General features: G+C 40.2%; 1 protein-coding gene across 3 annotated transcripts in view; it reads left to right on the top strand.

Annotated features, from left to right (window-relative positions):
- The window catches only part of DGKH (diacylglycerol kinase eta), a 177,939-nt gene that overhangs the window by 70,935 nt on the left and 79,826 nt on the right, over positions 1 to 27,178 (top strand). For all 3 annotated transcript variants that reach the window (XM_059377511.1, XM_059377512.1, XM_059377510.1), the window contains exons 3-4: positions 9,279 to 9,389; positions 12,108 to 12,188. In XM_059377511.1, coding sequence (XP_059233494.1) covers positions 9,279 to 9,389; positions 12,108 to 12,188 — 192 coding nt within the window. The remainder of the gene's footprint in view (positions 1 to 9,278; positions 9,390 to 12,107; positions 12,189 to 27,178) is intronic.

The following is a 27,178-nucleotide window of genomic DNA, read 5'->3' as shown; positions in this document are numbered from 1 at the left end:
ACAGAGAATATTTAGAAGGGCTAACAAAAGAAAAAAGCAATGTTACAGTAGGAGAGACCCAATTCAGTGAGACTTGTGATAAAGATAGATTTGTAGTTTCAGAGACATTGGATCAAAAGAGTGATGGATTTGACCACCTTTCAAGACAAATTATGTAAGTTCAGCTGTTGGGTAAAATATGGCAGGATAGAAAGTCTCTTTTAAACAGTAGCCGATTTATACACCCTCCGGGTATATCTGCCTTGTCTGCCACCCAGAGACAATGTTAACGTAGATAAGAGAGATGGCATCCCTTAAGAATGATGAAAAAATATTTTTGTGGATAAAAACAGAATGGCTTTCAATTTAGGAAAAAATAATAAAAAAGTAGAGTAGTCCATAACTAAAGGCTTATATTTGCTTCAAGGACATTTTCCAAGGAGAAAGTGATGGCCACAAAAGCTTCTCTGGTTCCAGCGGGAAGAATGCTGGCCAGGCTCCTGTCCAGGCTCTCCCTTAAGAGTGCAGGTTTCCTTGCTCCATTCACTCCCGTGTTCCTTGAATAAGGTTTAAGGGTGATTCTCCATGCAAGGAACTGTGATAAGTCACTCACAGGCTAGTTGGAAGATAGAGACATCAGTTCAGTTAGTTCAGCTAATGAATTTTGAGGTTCCAGTGACTCCAAGGCACTTTCTAGCCGTAACTGGCTCTTCTTAGACTGACATTCTAAGTTGTAAAATAGTAATTTATAGTAGCTATAAATTCTGCTCCATTATTAAATACTAGCTCATGATTGCACTATGTTCTTAGGATTAATGTTGAGAAAACTTTATACATTTTGGGACCATACACCTTATGGGATGAAACACGGTCTTCATGGAAGTGGTTCCAAATCCACCGCTTGCCAGATACGTCACCAAGGTGACACTACATTTGCTTCTTCCTTTTTTTTTTTTTTTTTTTTTACATTTGCTTCTAAAAAATGGCTCAGATAAAGGTTAGGAGTACAGGATAGATCCGGAACCCTTAAAACAGTGATTTTCAGGAGAGGTGTTTTGGAAATGTGTGTTTGTGTGTGTGTGTGTGTTTTATTTTTTATTTTTTATTTTTTTTAAAGATTTTATTTATTTATTTGACAGAGAGATCACAAGTAGGCAGAGAGGCAGGCAGAGAGAGAGGAGGAAGCAGGCTCCCCGCTGAGTAGAGAGCCCGACGTGGGACTCGATCCCAGGACCTTGAGATCATGACCTGAGCCAAAGGCAGCGGCCCAACCCACTGAGCCACCCAGGCGCCCCTGTGTGTGTGTTTTAAATCATCCCCGTGCTTTTGGCATAGTGAGCCCTCCTAGCCAACAACCCTACAACATACCAGGGAGATCAAAACCTCAAAGAATTGTCCTCTATCATTTATGACTTTCAGATGTCCTCCAGGATATTATTATGGGCAAACATGATTTATAAACACCTGAGCTTAAAACCTAACTTCATGTAACACAAAATCTTAAAGCATTATTATAAGATATTTTCCAGGTTTATAACTACTGTGTGTAAAAAAGGGAGATTATAGTTTGTGTGTTTGTTTTGAGAAGGGGCAGAGGGAGAGAGAGAATCTTTAGCAGGCTCCATGCCCAGTGTGGAGCCCAATGTGGGGCTCCATCTCACAAGCCTGAGATCATAACCCAAGCCAAAATCAAGATTTGGATGCTTAACACTGAGCCACCCAGATGCCTCTATAGTTTGGCTTTTGATTATAACTTTATCAATCAGGAGCTATTTACAACTTCAGAAGATATGTCACTAGTGGCCACACTATTTACTCCGATATCATCTGGCATTTGAGGTTGGTGCATTAATGGAGGTTTTATGATAGATTTAGTCATCTCTTTCCTCTGTTATGTCCACTATTGTAGTCATTTGCATATGGAAGTACACATTATCTATTATATATGACATTATATACATTATATATACACATTATATATTACTCTTTTAAAATGTCTCATTTATATTACACTTAGAATATTATATTAATTTTTTTTACTATTTTTAGGATTCATTTCATTAAGATTTTCACAAAATACAAAACTCAAACATAATTGTCTATGTCTACCACAAAATAAAATAGAGTAAGTGGTTAGTGCGCGCGCATGCGCGCGCACACACACACATACACACACACACACAGTCTTTGATAACTTCTCTTTATGTAGGCATCAGGCCCTAGCTCAAGAGTGTTATCTCTTTATTTAACTGGTGTCAGTCCCACTTAAAACACCTTTTCCTACAAGTATGACCTGCTAAAATAGTACCTTACTTACAATACTTCATATGTATATAGCATTTGGGAGTTTATGAAAGGTATTTACACGTCATTCTGTTTCATCCCCAGAACTCTGAGGAATACGGGGCAGGTGATTTTATCCTCACTTTAGAGATGGGGAACTTAGGTTCATAGGTGTTGTTACTTTCATTTCTTCCTCGTTGTTTCCTGATTACTCAGTAAATTGATTCACATGTATTAATGATTTTCTTAATGTCAGGTTCTAGGACTATATTATAGCTCTACGGAGAGTGGAAAAATAAAAAAGATAAAAATTTTTAAAAATCCCCTTACCACATGATTCATGCTATAAATGACGTATGAGCAAAGTGCTGGGAGTGCAGGTCAGCTGTGATCGCGGTCTGAGCCTTGAAGGATGATGGGATGGGGCGGGAGTTATAAGAAGAAGCAGAAGACAACATTATGAGTAGAAGGAAGAGCTCTTGAAAGAGGCCAGACATGGGGAGGGATAGAGGGTTTGAGGAGTAGCAAATGCTTCTCTTCTACTCTGCTGTTAGGTGGATTTAGGAGGACTCCTGAAGGTTTAGCTATAAAAGAAGGTAGGTCACTTGAGGAAGGAGGAGTCTGTGTGCTCAGCTCACAAGGCTGGAGTTATACTATGGGTGATAGGAAACCACTGACTATTTTAAACCAGAGTTTGGCAGGATCCTGTCTGTTTTTCAGGGATAATTCTGTCCATAGTGGGAAGAATGGACCAATGGTGGGAAAAATTGATAGCATGAAGCATGAAGGACGTTTAAGGAACTGTTGATTTGAAGGGAGTTAAAGGAGCTTGAACTAAGGCAATGGCAGGAAGAGTGGAAAGGGATGGACTGAGGAAGGGAAACCTTTCTATAATAAATAATACTTATGATGGGGGCCAATGACAGTCGAGATAATATCTTGCCATGCTACATTTAAACATTTTTTTCATATTACATTTTTAAAGAATTGTATATTTTTTCATACCTACTGTCTCATGTGTCAATGTAGCACATGGTGACATACAGGTATTATTTCCAACTCAGAGATTGAAATCCATAAAACTAAAGAGGCTTACCATTAAAGAAAGTCAAATAGACTCACGATGTTAGAGGTTCTGTACAGACACCCAGGAAGGCATAGACAGCTTTCTGGGAGCTTATATAACAAAATGGATAAGGAAATATATGCCTCAAAGAAAGATTTTCTATTTGCGGGGTAGAGTTGACAGAAGTTAAGAGAGATGCAGCAGGGGTCTTGGGGCACCTGGCTGGCTCAGTCAGTGGAGTCCATGACTCTTGGTCTCAGGGTTGTAGGTTCGAGTCCCATTTGGGGTGTAGAGATTACTTCAAAATAAAATCATTAAAAAAGAGAGAGAGAGATGAGAACGATGGTATGAAGACTCTCTTGACCCATGTCTTAGTCTGTTCAGGATCCTATAAGAAAAACACCATACATTTGTTTAAACAACAAATTCATTTCTCACAATTCTGGAGGCTGGGAAGTCCCAGTCAGGGCACCTGCTGATCTCGTGTAGTATGAGGTCTTGCTTCCTGGTTCAGCGATGGCAGTCATCTTGCTGTGTCCTTATGTGGCAGAAGGAACTCTCTGAGGTCTGTCTTATAAGGGCACATCCTGAAGGCCCTACCTCCTCATACCAAAAAACTGGGGGTTAGGATTTCAATTTTGGGAAGATACGCCAACATTCAGTCCATAACAACAAATTTCATTCCCATTCCTTAGAAGAGAAGTTAAGGGGGTCATGTTAGGACAAGAGGAGGAAAAGCTAGAGATTCTTCTGGAATTTTTGAAGACATCTGTAAAAGATGAGTCATCACTGACATTTCCATTTCACTATATCAAGCTTTTCACCACACCTATTTCGATGGCCAAAAAAAGTCAGCATGCGAAAATGTACATTTATCAGATAAATCAGGCAGTGACTGATTTTTCAAAAATTCTTAGCTTTGCAAAATGGCTCACTGAGTGACTATTAAAATTGTGTTCTCCTTGGGATGCTAAAGTAGTATTCCATCCAATAGGTTCAACTTGTGGCACACAAGTGCTTCTGAAATTGTAGGTGAAATCTTAGAGCAGTGTGTGTGTGTGTGTGTGTGTGTGTGTGTGTGTGTGTGTGTGTGTGATTATAAGAGAAATGACTTTTGTTTGAGCTATACAAGGAACATGAAATGAACAACTCTACAGCCTTAAGACATTAGATTATAGACCTCCTTTAAAAGCCAACTAGATAAGAGATTTTTCAACTTAAAGTTTATTTTATTGAAAAAAATTTTTTTCAAAACCAAGTTTTTCATTGAACTTTGTGTTTTTAACACCTGGAAACTGGGTTATTGGATTACAGTTAAGTCTTTATGGCTTTACTGACTTTTCATGAGTGTTGGGTAGTACTAACCCAATAGGCCAGTTAAATGTAAACATTTCTAAGCCTTTTCTTGATAGAGGGGAGAGTTTATCCCTTAGCCAAGAAATTGTGAAGAAAATAAAATTAAATTTTTGTACTTAATTTTAACAGGTTCTTTATCATAACTCTCTTATCATAACTTTCTTATATTAGTTCCTAACTTCAAATTGTTATTCTACTTGAACATCAACATTGAACATAATAAATATTATGATTTTAAAGAATGATTGCTTGTTTATCCACATAGTATACACAGTATTTGGAAATCTTTTTGGACCCACACATGTTTTTCTATGAACCATACTTTGATAATATGATTATATTTTCTAGAGCTGTTGCAAATTAATCATTTTTTTGTTATGCTCCTTCTTTTATATGAAGTGTTGTTTAACTAGTCATATATAAACAAGTTTATTTTGAGGATTTACTTTGATGTGAATAACTGCCTTCTAGTTAAATGTTTTAAATCCCATCTCTTAGAAGAAAGTAGCCTCAGAATGTTTTTTCTTTTTTTTTTTAAGACTTTAAAATTAACCGTGTAACATTAAAAAGTTTGTAAATGCATGAAGATAAGGACTGCATCTTACACATCTTTGTATCCCCCACAGCCTCACACATTACAGATTAATTCATGCCTATGCAAGATTTAAAGAACATAAAGTGATATAGAAAAAAAAACAGATGAGCTATTTGCTTTATTTATTTGTTTTTTTTACAGATTTTATTTATTTCTTTGACAGAGAGAAATCACAAGTAGATGGAGAGGCAGGCAGAGAGAGAGAGAGAGAGGGAAGCAGGCTCCCTGCTGAGCAGAGAGCCCGATGCGGGACTCGATCCCAGGACCCTGAGATCATGACCTGAGCTGAAGGCAGCGGCTTAACCCACTGAGCCACCCAGGCACCCCAAGCTATTTGCTTTACAAGTGGCTATGTAAGGATCATCTCTAACGGAGCAATCGGGATAGACGGACATTCTCCTTTCCTCTTCCCATCTCTCCCCAACCTCTCACCCAAGGAGTGCACCCCACGGCACATACCCCTTTGTGCCTCGTGCCTGCTGTTTTTATATGCATGAGAAGAAGCAGGCTCAGACCTGCTGAAGGCTGGAAAATATAAGGTCATATCCAGCCACTGGGTCCTGTTTTCTCATTCTTTCATTCTTTTAAAATACAAAGTTATCTGACATACTGTTTTACGTTTAGCTAAACGTTGCTCAGTAACATTTACAGAGGCCCTAAGGTGTTGGCCGGCGTGTTAGATGGTGTAGGATATTGTCTTTGCTCTGAGGAAGCGCAAAGCATGGCTGGACCATGTACATGGGACCCGATGCTCTCTGATGTCATAGATGCTGTTATACAGAGAGGATAAGGCACCTCAGAAGGACAGAGGTGGGGTGAGTGACTTCTTCTTCAGGGTCAGGGACACCAGGGGCAATGGCGTTGGATCTGAGCTGAGATGAAGAGGAGCTTTCAAGATGGGCCAGTTGACAAGAGGCCGTTTAGGGCTGAGGGAGGAGCATGGGGAGAGGGGCAGGTGACGAGATTGGAGAGATGATGCAGGGTCCTCTGTGGTACCTGTGGAAGTCTGGGCTTCCTGCTGCAGGGGGAAGAGAATGAAGCTGTGGTATCACATAATCAGGTTTTCATTTTGGAAAATCACTCTGATAACCAGGTGGGGGAGGAAGGAGGTTATTTGATGCTTCCCTTAGTGCTGATAGAACATAAATAGACCAAACATGAAGTTGTCTTCCTCATTGCCTTAAACAAAACTGTACAAAATCCCAATACTTTTAAGAACAAATGGTTTGTTCTTTGGGTAAGATATATTTTTATAGTATTTTAGTACTTTGTGTTTATAGTATTTTAATATTTTATAGTATTTCAGTACTTTGTGTTTAAGAATGACACCTCTCTCCCCGGGGTGACACCAGATACAACGCCACTCCCCTGTCCTCCTTTTCTCGGTCTCTCACGTCTAGCTGCCCAAGCCAACAGCTTAGACTTTTCCTTGGTCCTTCTCCTCTCTCTTTCCCTTGATCCCTGCCAGGAAGTCCAGTGGATTCTGCCTCCAGAATGACATCTCAAATTGCTCTACTTCTCTCTAACTCAGTGACGCCACAGCCTACGCTCGAGTCCTTGGGGTGTCCCTCCCCTGGACATTTCCCCATTCTCACTCTCTGCTTCAAACATTTCACTAGCTTTTTGCACTTAAAAAGCGAGCTCCCCATCGTGGCTGCCTCTCCGGGCTCTTTTCTCCCTTGACCTCATCTCCTGACGCTCTCCTCCTGCCCCAGCTGTTACTTGCCCTCACAGTGGCCTGCAAAGACTTCCTCTTTTCTTCCAAGAAGCTCTTAGAGTTTGGTGCCGGGCAATTAACTCCACGAACTTAATAGCATAATGATATCATAATAATGACACTTTCTGCCATTTATTGAATGTTTTCTGTAACCCAGACAGTGTGCTAAGTGCTCTCCAGCCATTACCGTATAATTAAATTAGATGCAACAAGCTTGTGAAGTTGGTATTATTATTCCTGTATTTCAGGAGAGGAAACTGGGACAGATTGCTGAAGCAACTCGCCCTATTTTCAGTGTGTGGTGGAGTCTGGCTTGAAGTCTGTCTGTCTGACTCCAAATTAGCTCTTCGGTATGAAGTTGCAAAAATATTTTGTTAGCGTTAAAAATTTACAGTTCCTGGAAGACAGTCTCAGAGCAAGCTAGGGGGAAACTCTCATTGACATTGAAAGTAAACATTAATATAATTTGACTACCTTATTGGCGACAACACATTTTTCCCAAGATTTAAGTCTTGTTCATAATAGAAGATGGCATAATGTAGAAATTGGGAATAAACTCTGGAGTCAATCAGACATGAGTTTTAGTACCTGCTCTTCATTCATACAGATCTGAATTTCATGTATGCTTGATAATGCTTTTGGCACTTGAGATCATCAGTGGGCAATCCAGTGGGATAGATTTAAAATTTTGGTTCTGTGAGCCATTTTTGTCCTGGAAGCTCACCATCGCATTACTGCTCCTTTAGGAATTCAAAGTATCAATGTGAGCCCCCTTGACCCCATTCAAGGGGATCCGTTTGAGTCAGTCCCGTGGCATGTCTCCTAAGGACCATCTCAGAGGAAGACTGTACATTTAGTTTGCCATAAGTGCAGTTGCCTTCTTCCTTCCTTCCAATTAAAATGAAATGTTGAATTTAATTTTATTAGACATAATAAACCCAGGTAAAGTCTATTCTCATAGGGGTGGCACAATACATAATAAATGGCATAAACATAATAAACATGCATATTACATTATACATTGGAAGAGGAAAGTAAGACTTTTGTGTGAGGGAGTAAATAAGATGAGGGGACACTTGGAGATGACATTGTGGTATTGAATAAGAAGTCAGGGAGGTGCACCGAGAAGGTCAAAGACTTGAAGGAGGTGAAGGAGTTGGTCAGTGGGGTATCCAAGGGAAGAGCAGCCCAGGAGGAGAGAGTGGGTGGCGTCCAGACCTACATGCAGGGCCACTTGAAAGCAAAGTACCATGTGGACAGTCAGGACAAAGGGAGGGAGAGATGCTGCATGAGAGCAGGGGGTTCTACGTATCTTGTTCATAATGAAATGAACTTCATACATGAAGCACTCAGCAGAGGGTCTGGCCCAGAATCACAGAGTGCCTGCCTCCCTTCCCCAATCACATCTCCTGCCACTCCCTCACTGCAAACCCTACCCTGCATTTATAACTGGAAGTTCTTTGGAGAGTCCCCAAATACGCATGCTGTTTTAAACCTTTCTACTTTTGCACACACCTAAAATGGGCTTCTCCCTCCCTTGTCATTCTGATAAATGCCTTGTAGACCCACCCCAGGGGAGTCTCCTCTGGGAAGACTTCTTTGCCTCCCTGGGACAGAGCTGATGCTTCCTTCTCTGGACCACCATGCTTAGTGCTTTGACTATGTTTGTTACAATAACACATAGCTAAGGTTAACATTTAATGAGCACTTACTGTATGCCATGCGATAAGTCCTTTCTATGCTTTTGATGTATTCCTCATAATAAACCTATAAGGTATGTCACAGAGTCATCCCCATTTCCAGATGAAAAATAAAGGCATGAAGAAGTTCAATAACTTGCCTAAGATCATCCAGCCACTAAGTGGTGGCATCAAGAGGTCAACAGAAGGTTTCTGGCTCCAGAGCCCATGATCTTAATCATTATATTATATTGCCTCTCTATGTTTTCCACCGTTTTTGAATACTTCCTATATACAAGGTGGGGTACACATCATGTGGAATCGTATTAGTTTGGTGCACATGCCTCCCGTATTACTTGTGACTACTTGAAGGATAGAGAACCATGTCAGATTTACCTTTGTTCATGAGGCTTTGCACATGTGCTCCCTTGGTTGGACAGAAAGAAGAAGACAATTTCTTGTGTAATTTCTGGGAAATCAATTATTGTGTAATTTCTGGGAAATGATATATAAAATATCGCTGGGATTGTGTCATTAATTCTGAATTTTATTTGGTTCTGAATTTCATTTTAATCATGTTGTTGGCCTTCTGTTTCTCCCCAGACCAGTATTAAAGAGGGACAGCTGTTGAAGCAAACCAGTTCCTTCCAAAGGTGGAAAAAGCGTTACTTCAAACTTCGAGGCCGTACACTTTATTATGCAAAGGACTCAAAGGTAATTTGGAAGAATATGACTCACAAATGCTTGAGGTTGTGGATGCATTAAAAGTTCTAGTTCTATGAGCTTTTCGTCTTGGTGCTCGGTAGAGGTTTACTGTTCTGTGCATTCGGTATTCATGTTCCAGCTTGGACCAAATCCCAAGGGAGCCTATTTAAGTCCATTTCATGAGGTCTATGGAGGATGATCCTCTGGGAAGGTTCTATCATAGTATTCTTTCTTCCCTTCCTCTTTCCTTACAATTAAAGTAAAACATTAAATGTAACTTTATTAAATGTAATAAGCTGAAAATTTTGAGTTTCCCCTCTCTACCTTTTGCCTTCTACATCTTTCCCTGACCATGACAGAGAGTGATTTGCTAGAGTTGCTAAGAAGCTGTCCTCTGGTTTCAGATGAGGGATTGTATCCTACTTCCAGCACATTCCCCTGGAGCGGCTGCAGGCAGCTTGTGTTGTACGGAGTAGGCTTCAGTGAGATAACACACATGGTACCTGACACAAAACAATTACTCAGTTATGCTAGTAGTTAAGAATAAAAACCATAGTGAAGTAAAATCAAGGCTTTAAATAATTTTTATGTAACAGTTGAAAAAACTAAGAATGATGTGGTTTGCGAAGAAAACAATAATGATGAGCTTCCATTTAAGACTGATAGCTTAGGGTTCCTTCAAAAGTAAACATTAAGATTTCTGGCTACTGTATCAGTTGAATAATTGATAATTTCCCTATTTTAAAAAAAATATATGTTCCTGATATAATTAGTAGAGTTATATGCTGGGAGGTAAAATCAAATATGCAAACAAACATAATTCTTAATTTATGCTGCCGTACAAGTAATAACCAAATAAAGTAATCTCATTTGAAAAGTCGTTATGGTCAAGGTTGTCCCTGATCTGGCTCCATGCTGCCTTTCTGCATTTGTCTCTCAGCAGCACCAAACACTTGATAGCCTTGACCTTGCCCCATGATTACCATCTGCAAATGACCTTTCCCTCCATCTCTACTTGATGAAATTCCCTATTTTCCTTAAGATCCCCTCAAAAAGTCTTTATTCCATCATTCACAAGAGCAAGAGTTTGAATGTTTTCTGCAGGGGAAATGATCCGTGACCTTCCGTAGCATTCTGTAGTATTTCTTCCCTTGCATTTTCAATAGACCATCTTATATTATCATTAGTCATTATCTGTTTCTTCTCCTGCGCTAAATTAAAAATTCTTTCTGGTTGGGGAGCAAGTCTGATAGTCATATTGGTTGGAGTGAAGTGGACTTACATACCCCTCAACCCCGCCAGGGATCTTGGGGGTGGTGTTGAAGTTATCAAAGGACCCATTTTCTTTCTTTTTTTTGGGTAAATTTATTTTTATTTAATTTTTATTTAAATTCCATTTAGTTAACGTATGCTATGTTATCAGTTTCAGAGGTAGAATTTAGTGATTCATCAGTTGCATATAACATCCAATGGTCATTATAAGTGCTCTTCTTAACGTCCATCACTCAGTTAACCCATCCTGCCACCCACCTCCCCGGTAGCAACCTCAGGTTGTTTCCTATAGTTAAGAGTCTCTTATGGTTTGTCTTCCTTTCTGATTTCATCTTATTTTATTTTTCCTTCCCTTCCCCTATGTTCATTTGTTTGGTTTCTTAATTTCCACATATAAATAAAATCATGTGGTATTTGTCTTTTGACTTATTTCACTTAGCGTAATACCCTCTAATTCCATCCACGTCATTGCAAAAGGTAAGATTTCATTCTTTTTGATGGCTGAGTAACATTCCATGGTATGTGTGTGTATACACAACACATCTTCTTTTAACATTCATCTGTCACTGGGCAGCTGCACTCTTTACATAGTTTGGCTGTTGTGGACATTGCTGCTGTAAACATTAGGATGCATGTGGAAGAGGCCCCTTTTCTGGAGTTTCTAAAGTTGCTTTGTTACCCCTGCCTTGCTGCAAGAACATCGAATGAGTGTGAACAATGACCAAATGACTGACAGTGGAAAGGATACATTTATTTAGTAGAATTTTCTGATCTCTAAATCGAATATTATTAAAGATTCCCTTTCTGTGGAGTTTTTATCACGGAAACTTTTTCATTGAAACCACTTTTAAGAGTATGAACGAAACATCATTTTATATTTGCAGAGCACACTCACCTTCTCATTCAAACTCATTTATGGATGAGGAAAATAAGTCTCAGAAAGTTTAGTAACTCACCACGATCCGAGCCAGGACTAGTTCTCATTTCTCACTTAGCAGATGTGGGAGTGATGACGTTGCCTCTGCCTTCCTGGCAAAGTTGTTCTAGGCTGTTGCCTGTCAAACGGTATAACTCTGTGTGTGTGTGTGTGTGAGTGTGTGCACGTACGTGTGTGCGTGTGCACGCATGTGTATGCACGCGCATGTGCACAACACACTAAGGAGGCTCCCGTAGATTATGCTTCTAGAGAGCAGGGAGCATTTTGCATTGAAACTCTGTGCCGTGGGGATCTTTGAAGACCTTGAAAGTTTGGGATTTATGAGTTAGTTGTACTTTGTGGTTTTACTCTTCCTAAGAAGATGTTGCAGAGGGCTCACTAACGACTTTTTCTTCATTTTCTATTCCTAATTCCTGACGTGGCTTCAGAGTCATGTCCTGATGGGGGGGGGGAGAAATTATTGATGAGCATTGAGTTAGGTTTTCATTTAATGTGTTTGTGTTCTTTTTCATTAACAGTCTCTGATATTCGATGAAGTTGACCTCTCAGATGCCAGTGTAGCTGAAGCAAGCACAAAAAATGCGAACAACAGTTTTACGGTATGGTTATATTCTGCTGAATTCCTTCTCAAAAGTTACAGAAGGACCTTTCCTAAGTGCGTACAGAGTGTCCTCTTCATTTACCAACCCTGTGTCGACTTACACATGTTGGAGTTCCTGCCGACACAGTAAACTTGATAAGTATGTTGTATACCCACTACTGTTCATGATTGGGTCAAGAAGCCAACATATTAAATCTATTCTCTAAAAATATTTACAACATTTTCCATTTTAGGCCTTTTAATTTTAGTGCTTTAAAATTGTCACCTCTTTTAAATTTAATACTACAACGAATTCCATTGTTTTGGAATATTCAAGAAGTCTGTTTCTTACCTTCAATATTAAAAACAATGTTTTCCCTTCTCTTCTACTTTTCTCTGTTGCTGTGGTTCAGGTCTTCCTTTAGTCTCATATAAGTGATTCATTTGATGGTTACTTAAGAGGTATCCTCTGTTCCAGCGGATTCTTTTCCAATTACAAATCACACTGCTGGAAAGACCTAACTGGCTCACTCTTGCCTGTCAAGTTAACAGCTGCAGCTCCGTCCTCGAGTCTTGTGAAATCATACCTCGGCATTCTAGCGTTACTGAGACCGTTCGTCCTCTGGTACCCCACCAGTCTGCCATTTCTGTCCGTGCCTGGGCTTTTCCCATTCCCCCTGGCTTGACTCATTTCTCCTCCTTCTCTGGCTGTTGAAATTCTACCAGTTCTTCAAAGCCAGTCTCAGATATCTCATTCTTCTCCTACTTCTTTCATTCAAAAAATACGATTTGAATCCCCACCATGGGCTAGGCACTTGCGCTAAGCACAAGAGATTCGGAGATGAATAAACAGATTGTTATTTCTCTCAAAATATTCGGAGTTCAGTGAAGTTCCTCCGGGGTAGTTTTTATAACCTCATATTCCCAGGTCCTCTAAGATGACTTGCTCCTGCTATGTTGTTGCCCCAGTCCACACTCCCAGCCCCTGTTCGAGAAGCCAGCACTGCTGACAGTGGTGCGCTCTGTCCCATCTCCCAGGCTTGCCAGGGCGGGGAAGACAGACAGATAAACAAACACAGAGCAGTGCCATGATAGAGGTAAGCGCTGGTGGGGGGTAGGGGGTGGAGTGGGGGAGGAAGCAAATGCATTCGGATTTAGCCATATGGATTTACTGGCACGTGGGATAATCCTTGGTATCCCTCCCACCTCCCCAGGGAGCTTTTTGTTTGAGGAGAGGAAAACCAAGAATAGAATCCTGGGAAAATGTTAAAATTTAAAGTTTGACCAATCAAGACAGAGCATTCTGAAGTATAGAAGGAGTCTTGGGAGGCGATGATGTTAGGAAAAGCCTGTGGAAGATAGTTTTAGGACGGAAGTTGTTAAACATCAAATACTGTAGAGAGATCAAGTCAAAGAAGAAATGAGAAGCGTCTGTGGAATTTGTTAACTTGGAGGTCATTGGGTCACATTGACCGGAGTAACTTGCGGGGGAGTGGGGTGGGGTTGGCGTGCATTGGGCTTCCCTGAAGATCAGGTGGGAAGGCAGAGTAGCCGGGGTGGATTGCTTCTTTGAAAAGCTTGGCTGTTAGGAGAAGGAGAACAAGTATGATATTCAGGCTTCAAGAGAGTTTTGTTGAAACTGGTTTTGAGTGTGTCTGTATGAAGAGAGGAAAAAAGTTGTTGGACTCAAAAGTTGAAGTGTCAGGAGAGAGAGGAGAATGGATGGAGCATGGGAGCCAGAGAGCATTTAGAGATAAGCACTGACCAGGAGACAGAAAGTTGATGGAGGTAGGTGTGCGCAGGAACCCTGTTTATTCCAAACCTGAATACTACTATTCTCTCAGTGAAATCGAAGCTGAGGTCATCTGCTAGGAGTCAGAGTTTATTTGGGTTTGGAGTAGCTTCTATAGAAAATGAGAATTGAAACTGGATAGGGACCTGGAGTAGATTCTGAGGTAGTAGTCTAGCAAAGACGGAGATCAGGTTTACTAATGTACCTAATTCCTATGCCTTTCACATTTTTTTTTAAGATGGGAAAAGAGAACAACAGCTAAATTGATCCAGGGTTGATGGTTTATAGGTCTTATTGGACAGAAAGACAAAGGCATTGTTGGATATTTGAGGGATCAGTAAGTCATCCATCTTCCCCTCTGTATTACAAGTTCTTGAGATAAAATGTAAGGAGTGAGGGACAGCTTATTTGTTGCTGAACAAGATTCAACAACCTCTAATTTCAGAGCTTCTGATAAATTGTTGGAGGCCTAATCAGAGTTTCTGATCAATTGTTGCTTCTTTTTCCTTCCTTACAAATGAAGGTAGGGTAGGCTGATGAACCACTTGCCTTCCCCGTGAGAGTGATCCATAGTCCTCTCCCCTCTGTGGAGACTCATGGGGGAGTGGGCAATAAGGGTTTCCCCTTGACAGGGATCTAGAATTAGTCTGATAGAGGGTTCCAAAATTGAAGATTTGAAGGATAGAACAATTTCAGATGAAGACCAGGTCTAAGGTATTGGTGTAGATAAAGGTAAAAGGAAGTGAAAAGCTTGGATTTGAGAGAAGTTATTCAAATCTTTTGAAGAACTCTTTCTTGGACCTCCATGTACATGCAGTCTCTCCTGTAGTGCCTTTCTTATTATAAAACTCACTATGTTCTGGGGCACCTAGGTGGCTCAGAGGGTTAAAGCCTCTGTCTTCGGCTCAGGTCATGATCTCAGGGTCCTGGGATCAGAGCCCCACATGGGCTCTCTGCTCAGCAGGGAGCCTGCTTCCTCCCCTCTCTCTGCCTGCTTCTCTGCCTACTTGTGCTGTCTGTCAAATAAATAAATAAAATCTTTTAAAAAAAAAAAAAAGAACTCACTATGTTCTGCCTTGTACTTAATTAGGTACTTACATTTATTATAATCTCCTTGAAGACAGAAGACTCTGTCATATCATTTTACCTCAGAGTACCTTATCCGTATTTGTTGATTTAATTAATAAGATGAAAGTTTATTTTACACATGAGAAGACTTCTTGTTGAAATATTTTCAAGAGATTTATCCACTGAACCAGATATTATTTCTGAGGTTTGTTGGACTAGAAATGTGGAGACTAAAATATTAGGCAGATTGCTTAGAGTTTTACAGCAAATGAGTTTGGTAGAACTTTCTAGGGCATACAATAGAAGAAGGGATAGGCTTTTAACCAGTAATTGACAATCTTCCCTATCTTTAAATATTTAAATATCCTACCTTTCTGGATTGCATTGACTGCTATTGATACTGTTATTTTGGCTAGTTCATGTCAAAGGTTAATGGTATAGTTTAGTGGTATTATGACTAGAAAATACGGGAGTGGCCATATTCAACTTTGCTACAGCTATGCCTTGAAGTCCCTGAGGATGATATGTTGACAGGGAACAATAGTGAATGGAAAATCTGGGATTAGCAAATGGAAAATAGAAAAGCTATGCTTTGCCTGAAAACCCAGTCCCAAACTCTCTAGTAAAATGGTTTCAGGAGAGCTTGGCAGAAACTGACTTCACATAACATGGGATGTTACTCTGCATTGTTTCCACGCATTCTGTCAGAATGAGTGAGTAACTCAGGTTGGCTGAGCTTCAAGGAAGGGGATAGAGACACCATGAGGGTCACATCAAAGGATCTGTGGACATGGTTCAGACCTACCTACTCAGTGGTTACTTATCCTTCCTTGCACAGTCCTGTGCTTCCATCCCTGGAGTTAATAATTATCTTGTTGTTTTGGTTGTCAAAAATCACCTTGGGTACATATTAGTTTTCTATTGCTTTGTGACAAATTACCACAAACTTAGTGACTTAAAAACAACACCCATTTGTTATCTGACTGTTTCTGTTGGTCACACAGCATAACTGGGTTCTTCTCCTCCAGATCTCACAGTGTTGAAATAAACAGATTTTTTTTTTAAAGATTTTTTAATTTATTTGACAGAGAGGCAAGCAGAGAGAGAGAGAGATGAGTAAGCAGGTTCCCTGCTGAGCAGAGAGCCCGATGTGGGACTCGATCCCAGGACCCTGAGATCATGACCTGAGCTGAAGTCAGAGGCTTAACCCACTAAGCCACCCAGGTGCCCCGAAATAAACAGATTTTTAAATAGAGATAGATATGTATACATACCACCACCCCACATCCATGCATATTTAATTACCTTGTATGGGGTGAATTTTGACCTCTGTTGGAGTTTTGGGTTTTATAGGTGTCTTCTACAACAGGCACCCCTGATGGCACCAACAAGACACTGAAAGCATTTTCCGTGCATTAGGTGTCAGTGGTGTGATCAGGGAATGGAAAAGGACAACCCCTGACAGCCTAGTTGGTATTTTATAAGCCTTCAGGATTCATTAATATTCATCCTAATTTATGAGTGGTTTATGCTCCCCCATAGCCTTGTCTATGATTGTGGCATCTATGATACATTCCTATTTTTTTCCTTCATTTTTTGAATTATGCATTTCCTTTTTTATTTTACTGATTTCTGCATGATATTCTGGAGTTCTGTTTTTCACATCAACATTTTTATCTTTAACACACCTCTGTGCTGTAGGCAAATATGTTCTTCTATTAGACTGGAGAAAAGAATTGATTTTTTTTTCCCCTTGGTCACACTGATGCGCCCTTTGGAAGGGTCCCAGCCCTCCTGATGCTTAATCCAGGGCTCTTCCTTTTCACACAGTGTTCTTTCCATCTGGTTAGTCTTTGCCTCTGTTCTGTCTCTCTTCTCACATCCACTTGCTCTCTTTGTCTCTTTCTCACTCATCGTGATGTGTACATCCCAGCTTTTTGTGACTTAGTCAGTTGCAGACCTTAGACCATGAAGTGAAATCAAATAGCATGGGTTTGTGTGCTGGCTTGGCCCTCTCTAGCTACCTGCCTTTGGACTAATTCATTAACTCCTGTGAATCTGTGTCCTCTGTAACTGAGGATCATAGTGGAACCTGTCCCATGGGGTTGTGAGGATTTTAGGGCACTCTAATTCCCTAGCATCGTGATGGGCACATGGAGTTTAGTAAGTGCTAATAGCTGTTATTATCCTGAGGTTATCACCCCATCCCTTCACAGGTGATAGTCTATTGTCAATTCCTAATAAGTTGGGGGATTTTAAGGAAGAATATGGGTGAACTTCATCTCGAGAAAACTGTTCACCCTGCCTCTCTTTCAGAGGTGTGGTGAAGATTTATTTCCACTTTTATCTCATATTAATAGATGTTATGGGAAAAAGCCACCCTTCTGCATTGAATGAAATGTCGATTGTAACTGGTTAGCCATTTGCACAGGCTAACGAAGAGCTTTCTTGGGAGTGGGGAGGGGAGGGGAGGGTCAAGCCCTGCAGCCTGGGCTCTGCCCTGGCCCCTCCTGCCAGTCCGCTCTCGGGCCTTTTTTTTTTTTTTCTAACTAAGAGTTTTTTTATTGAATGGAGAGGCGTCACAATCGCCATGGCATACATTAGATTTTCAAAATGTGCTGTTCAAATAATTGTTTTCTTTAAATTTTAATGACAAGTAGGCTCAATCTTAAGTACATAGTCATCGTTTTTTTTTTTTAAAGATTTTATTTATTTATTTGACAGATCGAGATTACAAGTAGGCAGAGAAGTAGGCAGAGAGAGAGGAAGGGAAGCAGGCCTCCTACTGAGCAGAGAGCCCGATGTGGGACTCGATCTCAGGACCCCGAGATCATGACCTGAGCCGAAGGCAGCGGCTTAACCCACTGAGCCACCCAGGCACCCCGTAGTCATCGTTTTTAAAGAAAATATTGTATTGACACTGTCAGAACTTTTTATGGAAGTTTGTACAGAAAGCAATTTTTATTTTTTTTTTAAAGATTTTATTTATTTATTTGACAGAGAGAAATTACAAGTACACTGAGAGGCAGGCAGAGAGAGAGAGAGAGAAGGAAGCAGGCTCCCTACTGAGCAGAGAGCCCGATGCGGGACTCGATCCCAGGACCCTGAGATCATGACCTGAGCCGAAGGCAGCGGCTTAACCCACTGAGCCATCCAGGCGCCCCGAAAGCAATTTTTATTTTTAACTGGAAAAATATAGAGATAATTTATTTGGTTTATTTAACTACCCTTCACTTTTTTTTTTTTAAGATTTTATTTATTTGACAGAGAGACAGATCACAAGTAGGCAGAGAGGCAGGCAGAGAGAGAGGGAAGCTGAGCAGAGAGCATGATGCGGGGCTTGATCCCAGGATCCTGGGATCATGACCTGAACCAAAGGCAGAGGCTCAACCCACTGAGCCACCCAGGTGCCCCCTACCCTTCACATTTTTAATGAGTGATCTACGAGTGTACTTGGAATCTTACAGTGACTGCACACCCACGCTGGCTTACTCGACTGTGTGAAACACAGATACCACGTGGTAGCACTTATTTTTAGAGCTCGCCAAGCACTGGAACAGAGTCATTTTAGTTCAGGGTCACTTGCCGCAGCAGACACGACTGAAAGTTGATTAGCATTTGAGTTAATTTCTCCAGTGAAGTTTCAAAAAATATGCATAAAAACAAGAAAATAAAGAGAACATCCAGGACCTGGAATGCTGAAAATTATACATTCATAGTACAGTTGAAACGAATGGGCTGTGTTTTAATGGGAGGGGGAAAATGTTCTTTTTTTTTTTTTTAAAGATTTTATTTATTTATTTGACAGACAGAGGTCACAAGTAGGCAGAGAGGTAGGCAGAGAGAGGGGGGGGGGAGCAGGCTCCCCACTAAGCAGAGAGTCCGATGTGGGGCTCAATCCCAGGACCCCGGGATCATGACCTGAGCCAAAGGCAGAGGCTTAACCCACTGAGCCACCCAGGCACCCCGGGGGAAAATGTTCTTAAAGAACTCCTTTCTTTAATGTGTACTTTCTGTTTATTTTGTTTTTTTCCTTGGCTTCCTCTCTGTTCTTATAATTCAGTTCATCTTCTCTCTTAAGAGAAATACCACATCCTTTGAACCTAAGTGTCAGTTTACTTATATCCATTAGTATTTCAATCTTTAGTTACAAAGAAAGGGGTGAGATGTTATTTTCTCCTCATTTGTCAATTCACATCACAAAACAGGTGTTTAGATACTCATCTAAATAAATAATCCCTTAGATAAATAAGTTGCCTATTCTGATGGTAATATTTATTGTAACTATTATGTACCTCTTCTAAATGCTAATCATTCATTCTTTATATCAGTCCTATAAGATAGGTACTATCATACTCTCCGTTTTGTAGATGAGAGATCTGAAACAGAGAAGTTAACACCTAACACATGTACAAACTAGAATCTGAACCCATCTGGGTCATCTGACAGCAGTCTGTACTGGACCTCTCCACTATCCTACCTCTTTATTGTGAAGCTTTAAGTGAGTATGGCCCACATAGTTCTCCTCTAATTGTTCGTTATATTTCAGTTATCTTTTCTCCCTCAAGTCCATCACAGAATCTTGTCATATTACCAGGTACATAGTTAGCCCTGCTGGTCCTACTGCCAATTTAGAATACTACATTTTATTTGGGGTCCTTTATTTTTAATTGGAAGTGTTGATAAAGAGCTCACCGAGGACGGTAACCAATATTATACAAAGTCATGGGATTGATACCAGAGACCACTTTTTTATCTTCAAGATTTGGGGAAATCTGACATCTTTTTAATATTTGAGGGATTGTCAGGCATAAGAGGTGGTTTACAGGTTCTGTGTTACTTCAGGGTGCAGGACAAGATTCACAGTTGAATTCACAGAGGGACAATTTTAGCTCTGCGTAAAAGAGAGCTTTCTAACTTGAGTCATCTGATAGAACAGGCCTTTTGTGATGTAATAGCTCTGTCCATTATTAGAAATCTCAAATTCTCTCATTCCCTATGAACTGGAAAAGGCTTTCAAGAACAGCGTTCTCAGAGCAGACTCAGGCTCACAATGCTGAAATGAATTTCTCAAGGTTGGATGGCTAATAGCTATGCATAGCTAGTGTGGAATTTGGGGCTCCCGGCTCTTGGGGTTTACTGAGAGTATGTGAGGAATAGTGGATTTAGAGATTCCCTGGCCCTTTCCACACACTCTGTCATTCTACCACACAGCAAGAGCTAAGTGACCATCCTTTGAGATGCTGTTGGAGAGATCTTTGCATGGTGTGTGTGTATGTGGGAGGGAGTAAGGGGAAGTGGCAGAGACTGAAATTTCCTTGCAGACGCAGACTATCTTCCTCACCACTGGATCCCCAGGGCTAACACAAGACCTGGTACAGAGGGGAAAGCAATAAATATTTGTCAAACGCATGAAAGAATATGTCTTGTTGAATGAATGAATGTAAACTCTAGTGTTCCTTTGGGAGAAATTTGTCATTTCAAGATTTAGCCAGAGAGCACGGTTTCCTAATTTCCCCCAGTGAGGTTGGATTATAACATACCCATAATTACTTGTATTCTAGTTGAACTCTACGTCGTGACTCAGGTGATTTTTTAATCAACGACAAGTCTTACAAACATGATTCTTGCTGTGATTAATGGTTGTGGTGGTCTCCTAATTATTCCATGCCTGATCTTGGCAGACCACAGATTTTTTTATGTCTATGTTGGCTTAACTATTTTTTGGCACTCAAAAATCATACCACATTAATGCAATTTGAGTGGCTGTTTTGCTTCTTAAAATTGACTTATATGCAGTTCAGATGGCTTTAATTTGAAAGCTAATAATGAAAGCTTTAATGAAAGCTAATAATTTATAAGTGGAGTTTGAAATTGGCATTCCTTTTTTTTCTAACTTGGACATCAGGCTTTTAGAAATGAAATAGCTGATCATTGTTTCCATAGGTATATCATGTTTATCTTTTCATTGAATGGTATAGCATCTTTTCCAAGAGTACACTTCTTAATGTTATGATAAGCTTCCTCAGACCAAAGTCCTAGGAAACAAACCATTGGTCCTTTTGTGGTTAGACTAAAATCTTGAGGTGCTCTATTTGCTGGGCTCATAATGCAAGAAAAACTGTCAAGACAAATCGGCTAATCCTTCTCCCTTTGGGGACCTTTGTAGAAATTTAGAGTTGTTGTTTTGTACAAGTGAAGTGTTGCTCATCAAAAATGTCTTAGGTTATACATGCCTTTTCAGGATGGATAAAAGCATATCCACCAGTAAGGACTGACAGAGATGGACTTCAACGTGCTGCTGAAAAAGAAAGATTTTAACCTGAGGTTAAATACAGTATGACCAAGATAGGCACTTCACAGGTTAGGTTGTAAAAAGAGTCTTGGGTTCATCAGTGCCTTCACTGCCCACATTATCCAGCGTTCCCAGAGGTGGTGAAAAGTACTGTTTATGTGTGCCAAAACATACGTACAAGGCTACTTACCCATTGTAATAGCATGAGATTGGAAATAACCTAAATGTGCAAGTTAGAGACTGGTTGAAATGAATTATGAACTATTTCACATAGTACAATGTTACACCACTATGAAAAAGAAGGAATCGGCTCCATATATAATAATACACATTGAACTCCAAATTGTATTCAGTGTGAAAAGCCAGATGTGGAACAGTGTGCATGTATAAAATGTTACTCAGTGTTTATTACTCTGTGTGAGGGTGGGGGTGGGGTGTTGTGTGTATGGGCCCACAGTCATGCATTTAAACCCTGAAAGATCACATATTTGTTGTATATGCAGAGACTATCTCTGAAGAGATACAGATAAGCTGACAGATATTTGCCTTTAGGAGGGAGCCTTGGTAGCTGGGGGGCAGACTTGGGAGGGAGATGTACTTTTCATCCTAAATACATTTAAAATTTTTTTGTTTGTGTCACAAATGCTCATTCCTTATTCAAAGAAAATTCTAAATGCTAAATGGGAGCCCTTTCTGGCAACTTCTTATCAGATGCATTTGACAAGAGTGATGGACTTAGCAGGAAGCCCAAGTTGGACACTGCTACAGTCCAAGGGAACCATTATAAGGGTATATCAGACCATCTGTAATGGGAGGGAAAGAAGTAATACATGAGGGATCTTGTGGGAAAGACTGGAAAGGTGTGGCTAACAGGAAGGGAGAAGAGAGAGGAGGAAGCTAATGTAGAGTTATTGAATTTGGGGGGATTGCTATATAAATGATGCCTTTAATTAAGGGTAGAAAATGAGAATACAAGTAGGTTTATTGATAGTGAAAAAAAAACATTGTGAACTAGACACTATGAATTTGAAATGATAGTAAGATACCCTGGTAATGTCTAGTAGGCAATTGAGAGATGCTTTAAAAACCTATTAAAATGGCTTAAAGGATTCCTTTAATGTCATTTCATGGCTCTTTTTAAAGTTTCTAGCATATTCAGATGTCTTCTGTATTCCTTAAGTATGATCATGGTGTAATGGAAAATTTAGGTTTTAGAAATGTTTTACTTTTGTGGTGACTGGTATAAACAAGATAATTGTTTTGTTTTGAACTTTCCCGTTACATATGTGTTCTGTACAAAGCAATTTACGGTTATAAACCAATAGAGCTTGTGCCAAGGGAATGAGGCTAATGCTTTGTTCCATTCTCTGGTACATTCTGAAAATATTAAATGAGTGGTAAAACTTCTGCTGTGTCCATTAACTAATACTCACCGTTAATTTACAGTAAGAGTGTATGTGGCAGCCTACATAAATCATTTCTAAAATCACTGTGATCCTTGTGATCCTTACAATTAATACTAAAAATACCCCTCTCATTATCCTGTGTACAATGTACAAATAAGATACTATATATGATTATGCATATGACATGTGTATATATATCATACTATATATGATAATATATATGATTATACATATCCTATCAATATTTTGTTTTCTAAAGGTTCCTGGTTTGCAGAGACCCGAGTTAGCACATTTATTATTGTTGTTGTTTTTATTATTAATTTACTAGCACCTTTTCTTGCTCATCTTTAAAGTATACACAAGTATATGTAGGATTTAAATACAACTGTACAGTTGCCCTGATTCTTTTTAAGAGGAGAAAAAGTGAGCAGCATGTGAAGGCTTTTCTGCCTATTCTTGTAGGGTAATGTCAGTAAATTCTTTACTATGCCTTCATTCTCTAGTAGATGGCTAGGAATGCAGGCAGAATTTAGTTTCAAATCCTACGTGTGCTTTGTGACCTCTGGCAAATGACAAACCTTTCTGAGCCTTAGGTTCCTCAAGTGTAAAACGGGTTGCTACATTTGAGGTTGTGTAGACGCCGTAAGATCTTGTGCCTTCTATAAATCTTACTTATCTTCTATAAATAATATATTTTGTGTTTAGCACACACAGGTCCTGGCGTGTTAAAATTACTCCGGAAATGGTAATTCTTACTATTTTGGACTTGGAAGCTATTTTCATTCCAGATGTGAAAGCTGGAGTTGTCCAGACTTCTCTCTCATTGTCACACCTCACAACCACAGTCACCAAAGTCCCATTAATTCTGTCTCCAAAAAACTATTGACTCTTTTTTGTGTGTCCTCTCTGCCCGCATCTTCATGTCATGGTCTCATACACAGCAGCCCACTGCTGCCGTCACCTCATGGCCTGTCAGGCCGTTTCCAAAGGTTCATGAGTCTTCCTCTGGGTATCAGTTGGTTAAGTGTCAGACTCTTGATTTCAGTCCAGCCCATGATCTCTGGGCCTGGGATCAAGCCCCTCAACGGGCTTAGTGGGGAGTCTGCCTGGGGATTCTGTCCCTCGCCCTCTGCCCCTCCTTATTCTCTCTCTGTCTCTCTCTCAAATAAATAAATAAATCTTAAAAAAAAAAAAAGTCTTCTCTCTTGGGACCCGACCGCCAAGCTGACCCTCTGTACAACTGCCAGCCTCTGTCTAGAACGTGTGATTCCTGGCTCTTCCTGGCTGAAAACCCGTTAATGTGCTCTGTCGCTGTAAGCCTCAGATCCATTCCTCTTAGCATGATAAAAGGTTTTCTGTGATTACCTCTGATTACCTCTCTGACTTTCCCTTGTTCTTCCACCGCTGGAGGCCAACTAATGCTACTCACAATACCTAGCCCTTATCTTGACCTTTCCTCCTTTTGGGTTTGCATGCCCCTTTGTTTGCAGGATCCCTTCCTCCTCCCCCTTCTCCCTGGCTCCTTCCCCACAGAAACCTCCCTCCCCAAATCTCACTTGCCTCTCACCCTGACTTGCTTGAATATCACTTCCCGGAAAGCTTTCCCTGACTTTTGACCTCGCTTGGCTTCCTTTCACAGCATTCTAGGAGCTCCCTGGGGGCTGACAGGTAAATACAGGTTCAGATTTTGAAGGCGCTGGGAAGCTAAGCCGAGTGGGTTTGCAAGATGGCAGTAACCTACTGTCCCGGAATTAAGTTTACTTGTTTGTGTTCCTCATTGAACTGCAGGCTCCATGAGTACAAGGACTGGGTCTTTCCTCTCTGCGTCCCTGAGTTGCCACGTTGCTTGGCATAAAATAAGGCACTCTGTGCTTTCTAGTGAATGAATGAAAATTTGGTGCTGGAGTCAAAGAGTGTCAGTTTTAAACTATCACAGTAGGTATCACGATGTTGTAGCTCCTTTACCCCGTTTCGTTGGCCATCACTTAAGATTAATATGCTCTGCGCTAGAATTATGTTTGGCCTTTGCAGTACAGTGGGGAAGCAGACACGAAGTGGGCAGACTCCGAAAAAGGATCAAATGCTAATATGTAAGTGGACAGAAGTGCTGTTGAGGTAAGAATAGCAGGTTGTGATGGAAAGTCAAAGTGGAAAACTTCTTACCCGAGATTATCAGAGAAAGCGAACTTCTTTTCAAACACTTGGGCGCTGAACTTGAAGAGAAGCTTGGAAACTTCCCAAGTGAACTGAGTAGAATAACACAGCTGATTTGTGTAGACTGCCTTTCAGTTCTGAATTCTTCTATGTACTTCGGTGGTTGTGAAGTACGCTTGCTTTATATTGGCAGTCTAAATATTCATGGATTTTGGTCTGCTGTTAAAAGTCCTGAGTAGTAATTTTTACGCTTTTTTCAAAATATCAGTTTGGGGGGGTGAGCACCTGGGTGGCTCAGTTGGTTAAGCATCTGCCTTCAGCTCAGGTCACGATCCCAGCATCCTGGGACTGAGCCCTGCATTGGGCTTCCTGCTCAGTGGGGAGTCTGCTTCTCTTTCCCCTGTTTTTTTGCTCTTGTCCCCTTTCTCTCTCTCTCCCTCTCAAGTAAGTAAATAAAATCTTTAAAAAAATACCAATTTTGGTGAACCAAGTATGTTTTTAGTCATAGGGCATAGTTATAGCTATTATTACATATATAGTGAATTGAAATTATGGCTTAATTATTTTAAAAAATTTTACATACAATATTACTTTGTTATTGCTAATCTGCAACATTCTATATCTTAATGCTTTTGTTTCATCTTGACAAAACTGTTTTTGCTGGCAGTTGATTTCTTAGAGCTACACATGGTATGTGTAAGGTTCTGTGGTCCACATAAAGGCAGCTGAGAAACAGGCCCAACTTGTCTGGTGTAACAGGGAAAAGAAGTGTGATTTGAAACCAGAAGACCTGACTGTGTACTCTGATTCTCCTACTTACCGAGTTTGCTTTTACCTATCAAGTGGGCCAGTTTATATGGAAGATTAAATGAGATAATATATGTGATTCTACTGACAGCAAAGCACTTTGAAAGTGTGAGATACTGCAGGAGTAATCATTCTGCTTAATTATCAATATTAGAGGCCACTAAGTATCTTGTTTTTTCAAGATCTTCACTATTAATCATTTGGAAGAAATGTCATTGGTACCCATGGATAGTCATTAAGATATGAATATAGTAAGAAAATAAAGGACCATGTCATTGATTTACCAGTTCATTTTACAATATCAAAAGTTATAATTTTGCATTATATATGTGATATGGGGGTGGTAAGCTGAATGATGGACCATAAAGATACTTACATTCTAATGTCTGTAACTGTGAATGTCACTTTATATGGCAAAAGGGACCTTGTAGTTTTGATTGTGTTAAGGATCTTGAGATAAGATTATCTGGGGCTATCGAGTCCACCTGGTATAATCACAGGGGCCCTTATAAGGAAGAGGCAGGAGGAATCAGGGAATATTTGACCAAGGAACTAGGAGGTTGACTTGATGCAAGGAAAGGAGCTTGAGCTCCAAGGAATACAGGCTGCAACTAGAAGGGAAAAAAGCAAGCAAACAGATTCTCTCCTATAGCCTCCAAAAACAATGCACCCCTTTGGACACCTTGACCCTAAACTTCTGACTGCCACAACTGTAAGAGGAATAATTTGTTACAGCAGCAATAGGAAACTAGTATGTTAGGGGCTGACCAAACATTGATAGCTACAGTTTGCTTGAATTCTTTTTTTTTTTTTTTTAAGATTTATTTATTCATTTATTTGACAGACCGAGATTACAAGTAGGCAAAGAGGCAGGCAGAGACAGAGGAGGAAGCTGTCTCCCCGCCAAGCAGAGAGCCCAATGCGGGGCTTGATCCCAGGACCCTGGGATCATGACCTGAGCCGAAGGCAGAGGCTTTAACCCACTGAGCCATCCAGGTGCCCCGTTTGTTTGAATTCTAAGAAACTTTTTGTTTTTCCCTAAGAAACTTTTAATACTGACTTGAATCCGAACCTAATTAGTCTTTGAAGAAATGGTGGTTTATTGTTATACATGGAACTTATCTATACAAATAATAGAATAGGATACCACAGTAAGCAACACAGAAAGCCTTTTTTGGTGGACTCCCTGGGGCTTTTGCCCCAGGTCCCTTTTCCAGGGAGAGCAGGATTGGGGAGCACAGCCTACAGAAAGGCTGTCTTTATCTTCTGTGATTTCACTATATCCTTCTACCTTTGGTTCTTCAGTGAATCAGAGACTCTGAGAAGTCACAGTTAGGCCCATTACTCTGAAACAAAGTCTTATAGACAAGATAGTCCCAGAGGATGTTAAATAGATTGCTTTCTTTAACACTTTTCATTTAGATTCTAGGACTATATAAATTACACAGTGTTGAATTCAGTTGCTTATTTGAAAACTGGATTCTGCC

Source organism: Mustela nigripes, chromosome 15 (assembly GCF_022355385.1).
Source record: "Mustela nigripes isolate SB6536 chromosome 15, MUSNIG.SB6536, whole genome shotgun sequence".
Classification (NCBI taxonomy): Eukaryota; Metazoa; Chordata; class Mammalia; order Carnivora; family Mustelidae; genus Mustela; species Mustela nigripes.
The sequence above is the reverse complement of the archived record's forward strand: the minus strand, read 5'-3'. Positions and strand labels throughout refer to the sequence as shown.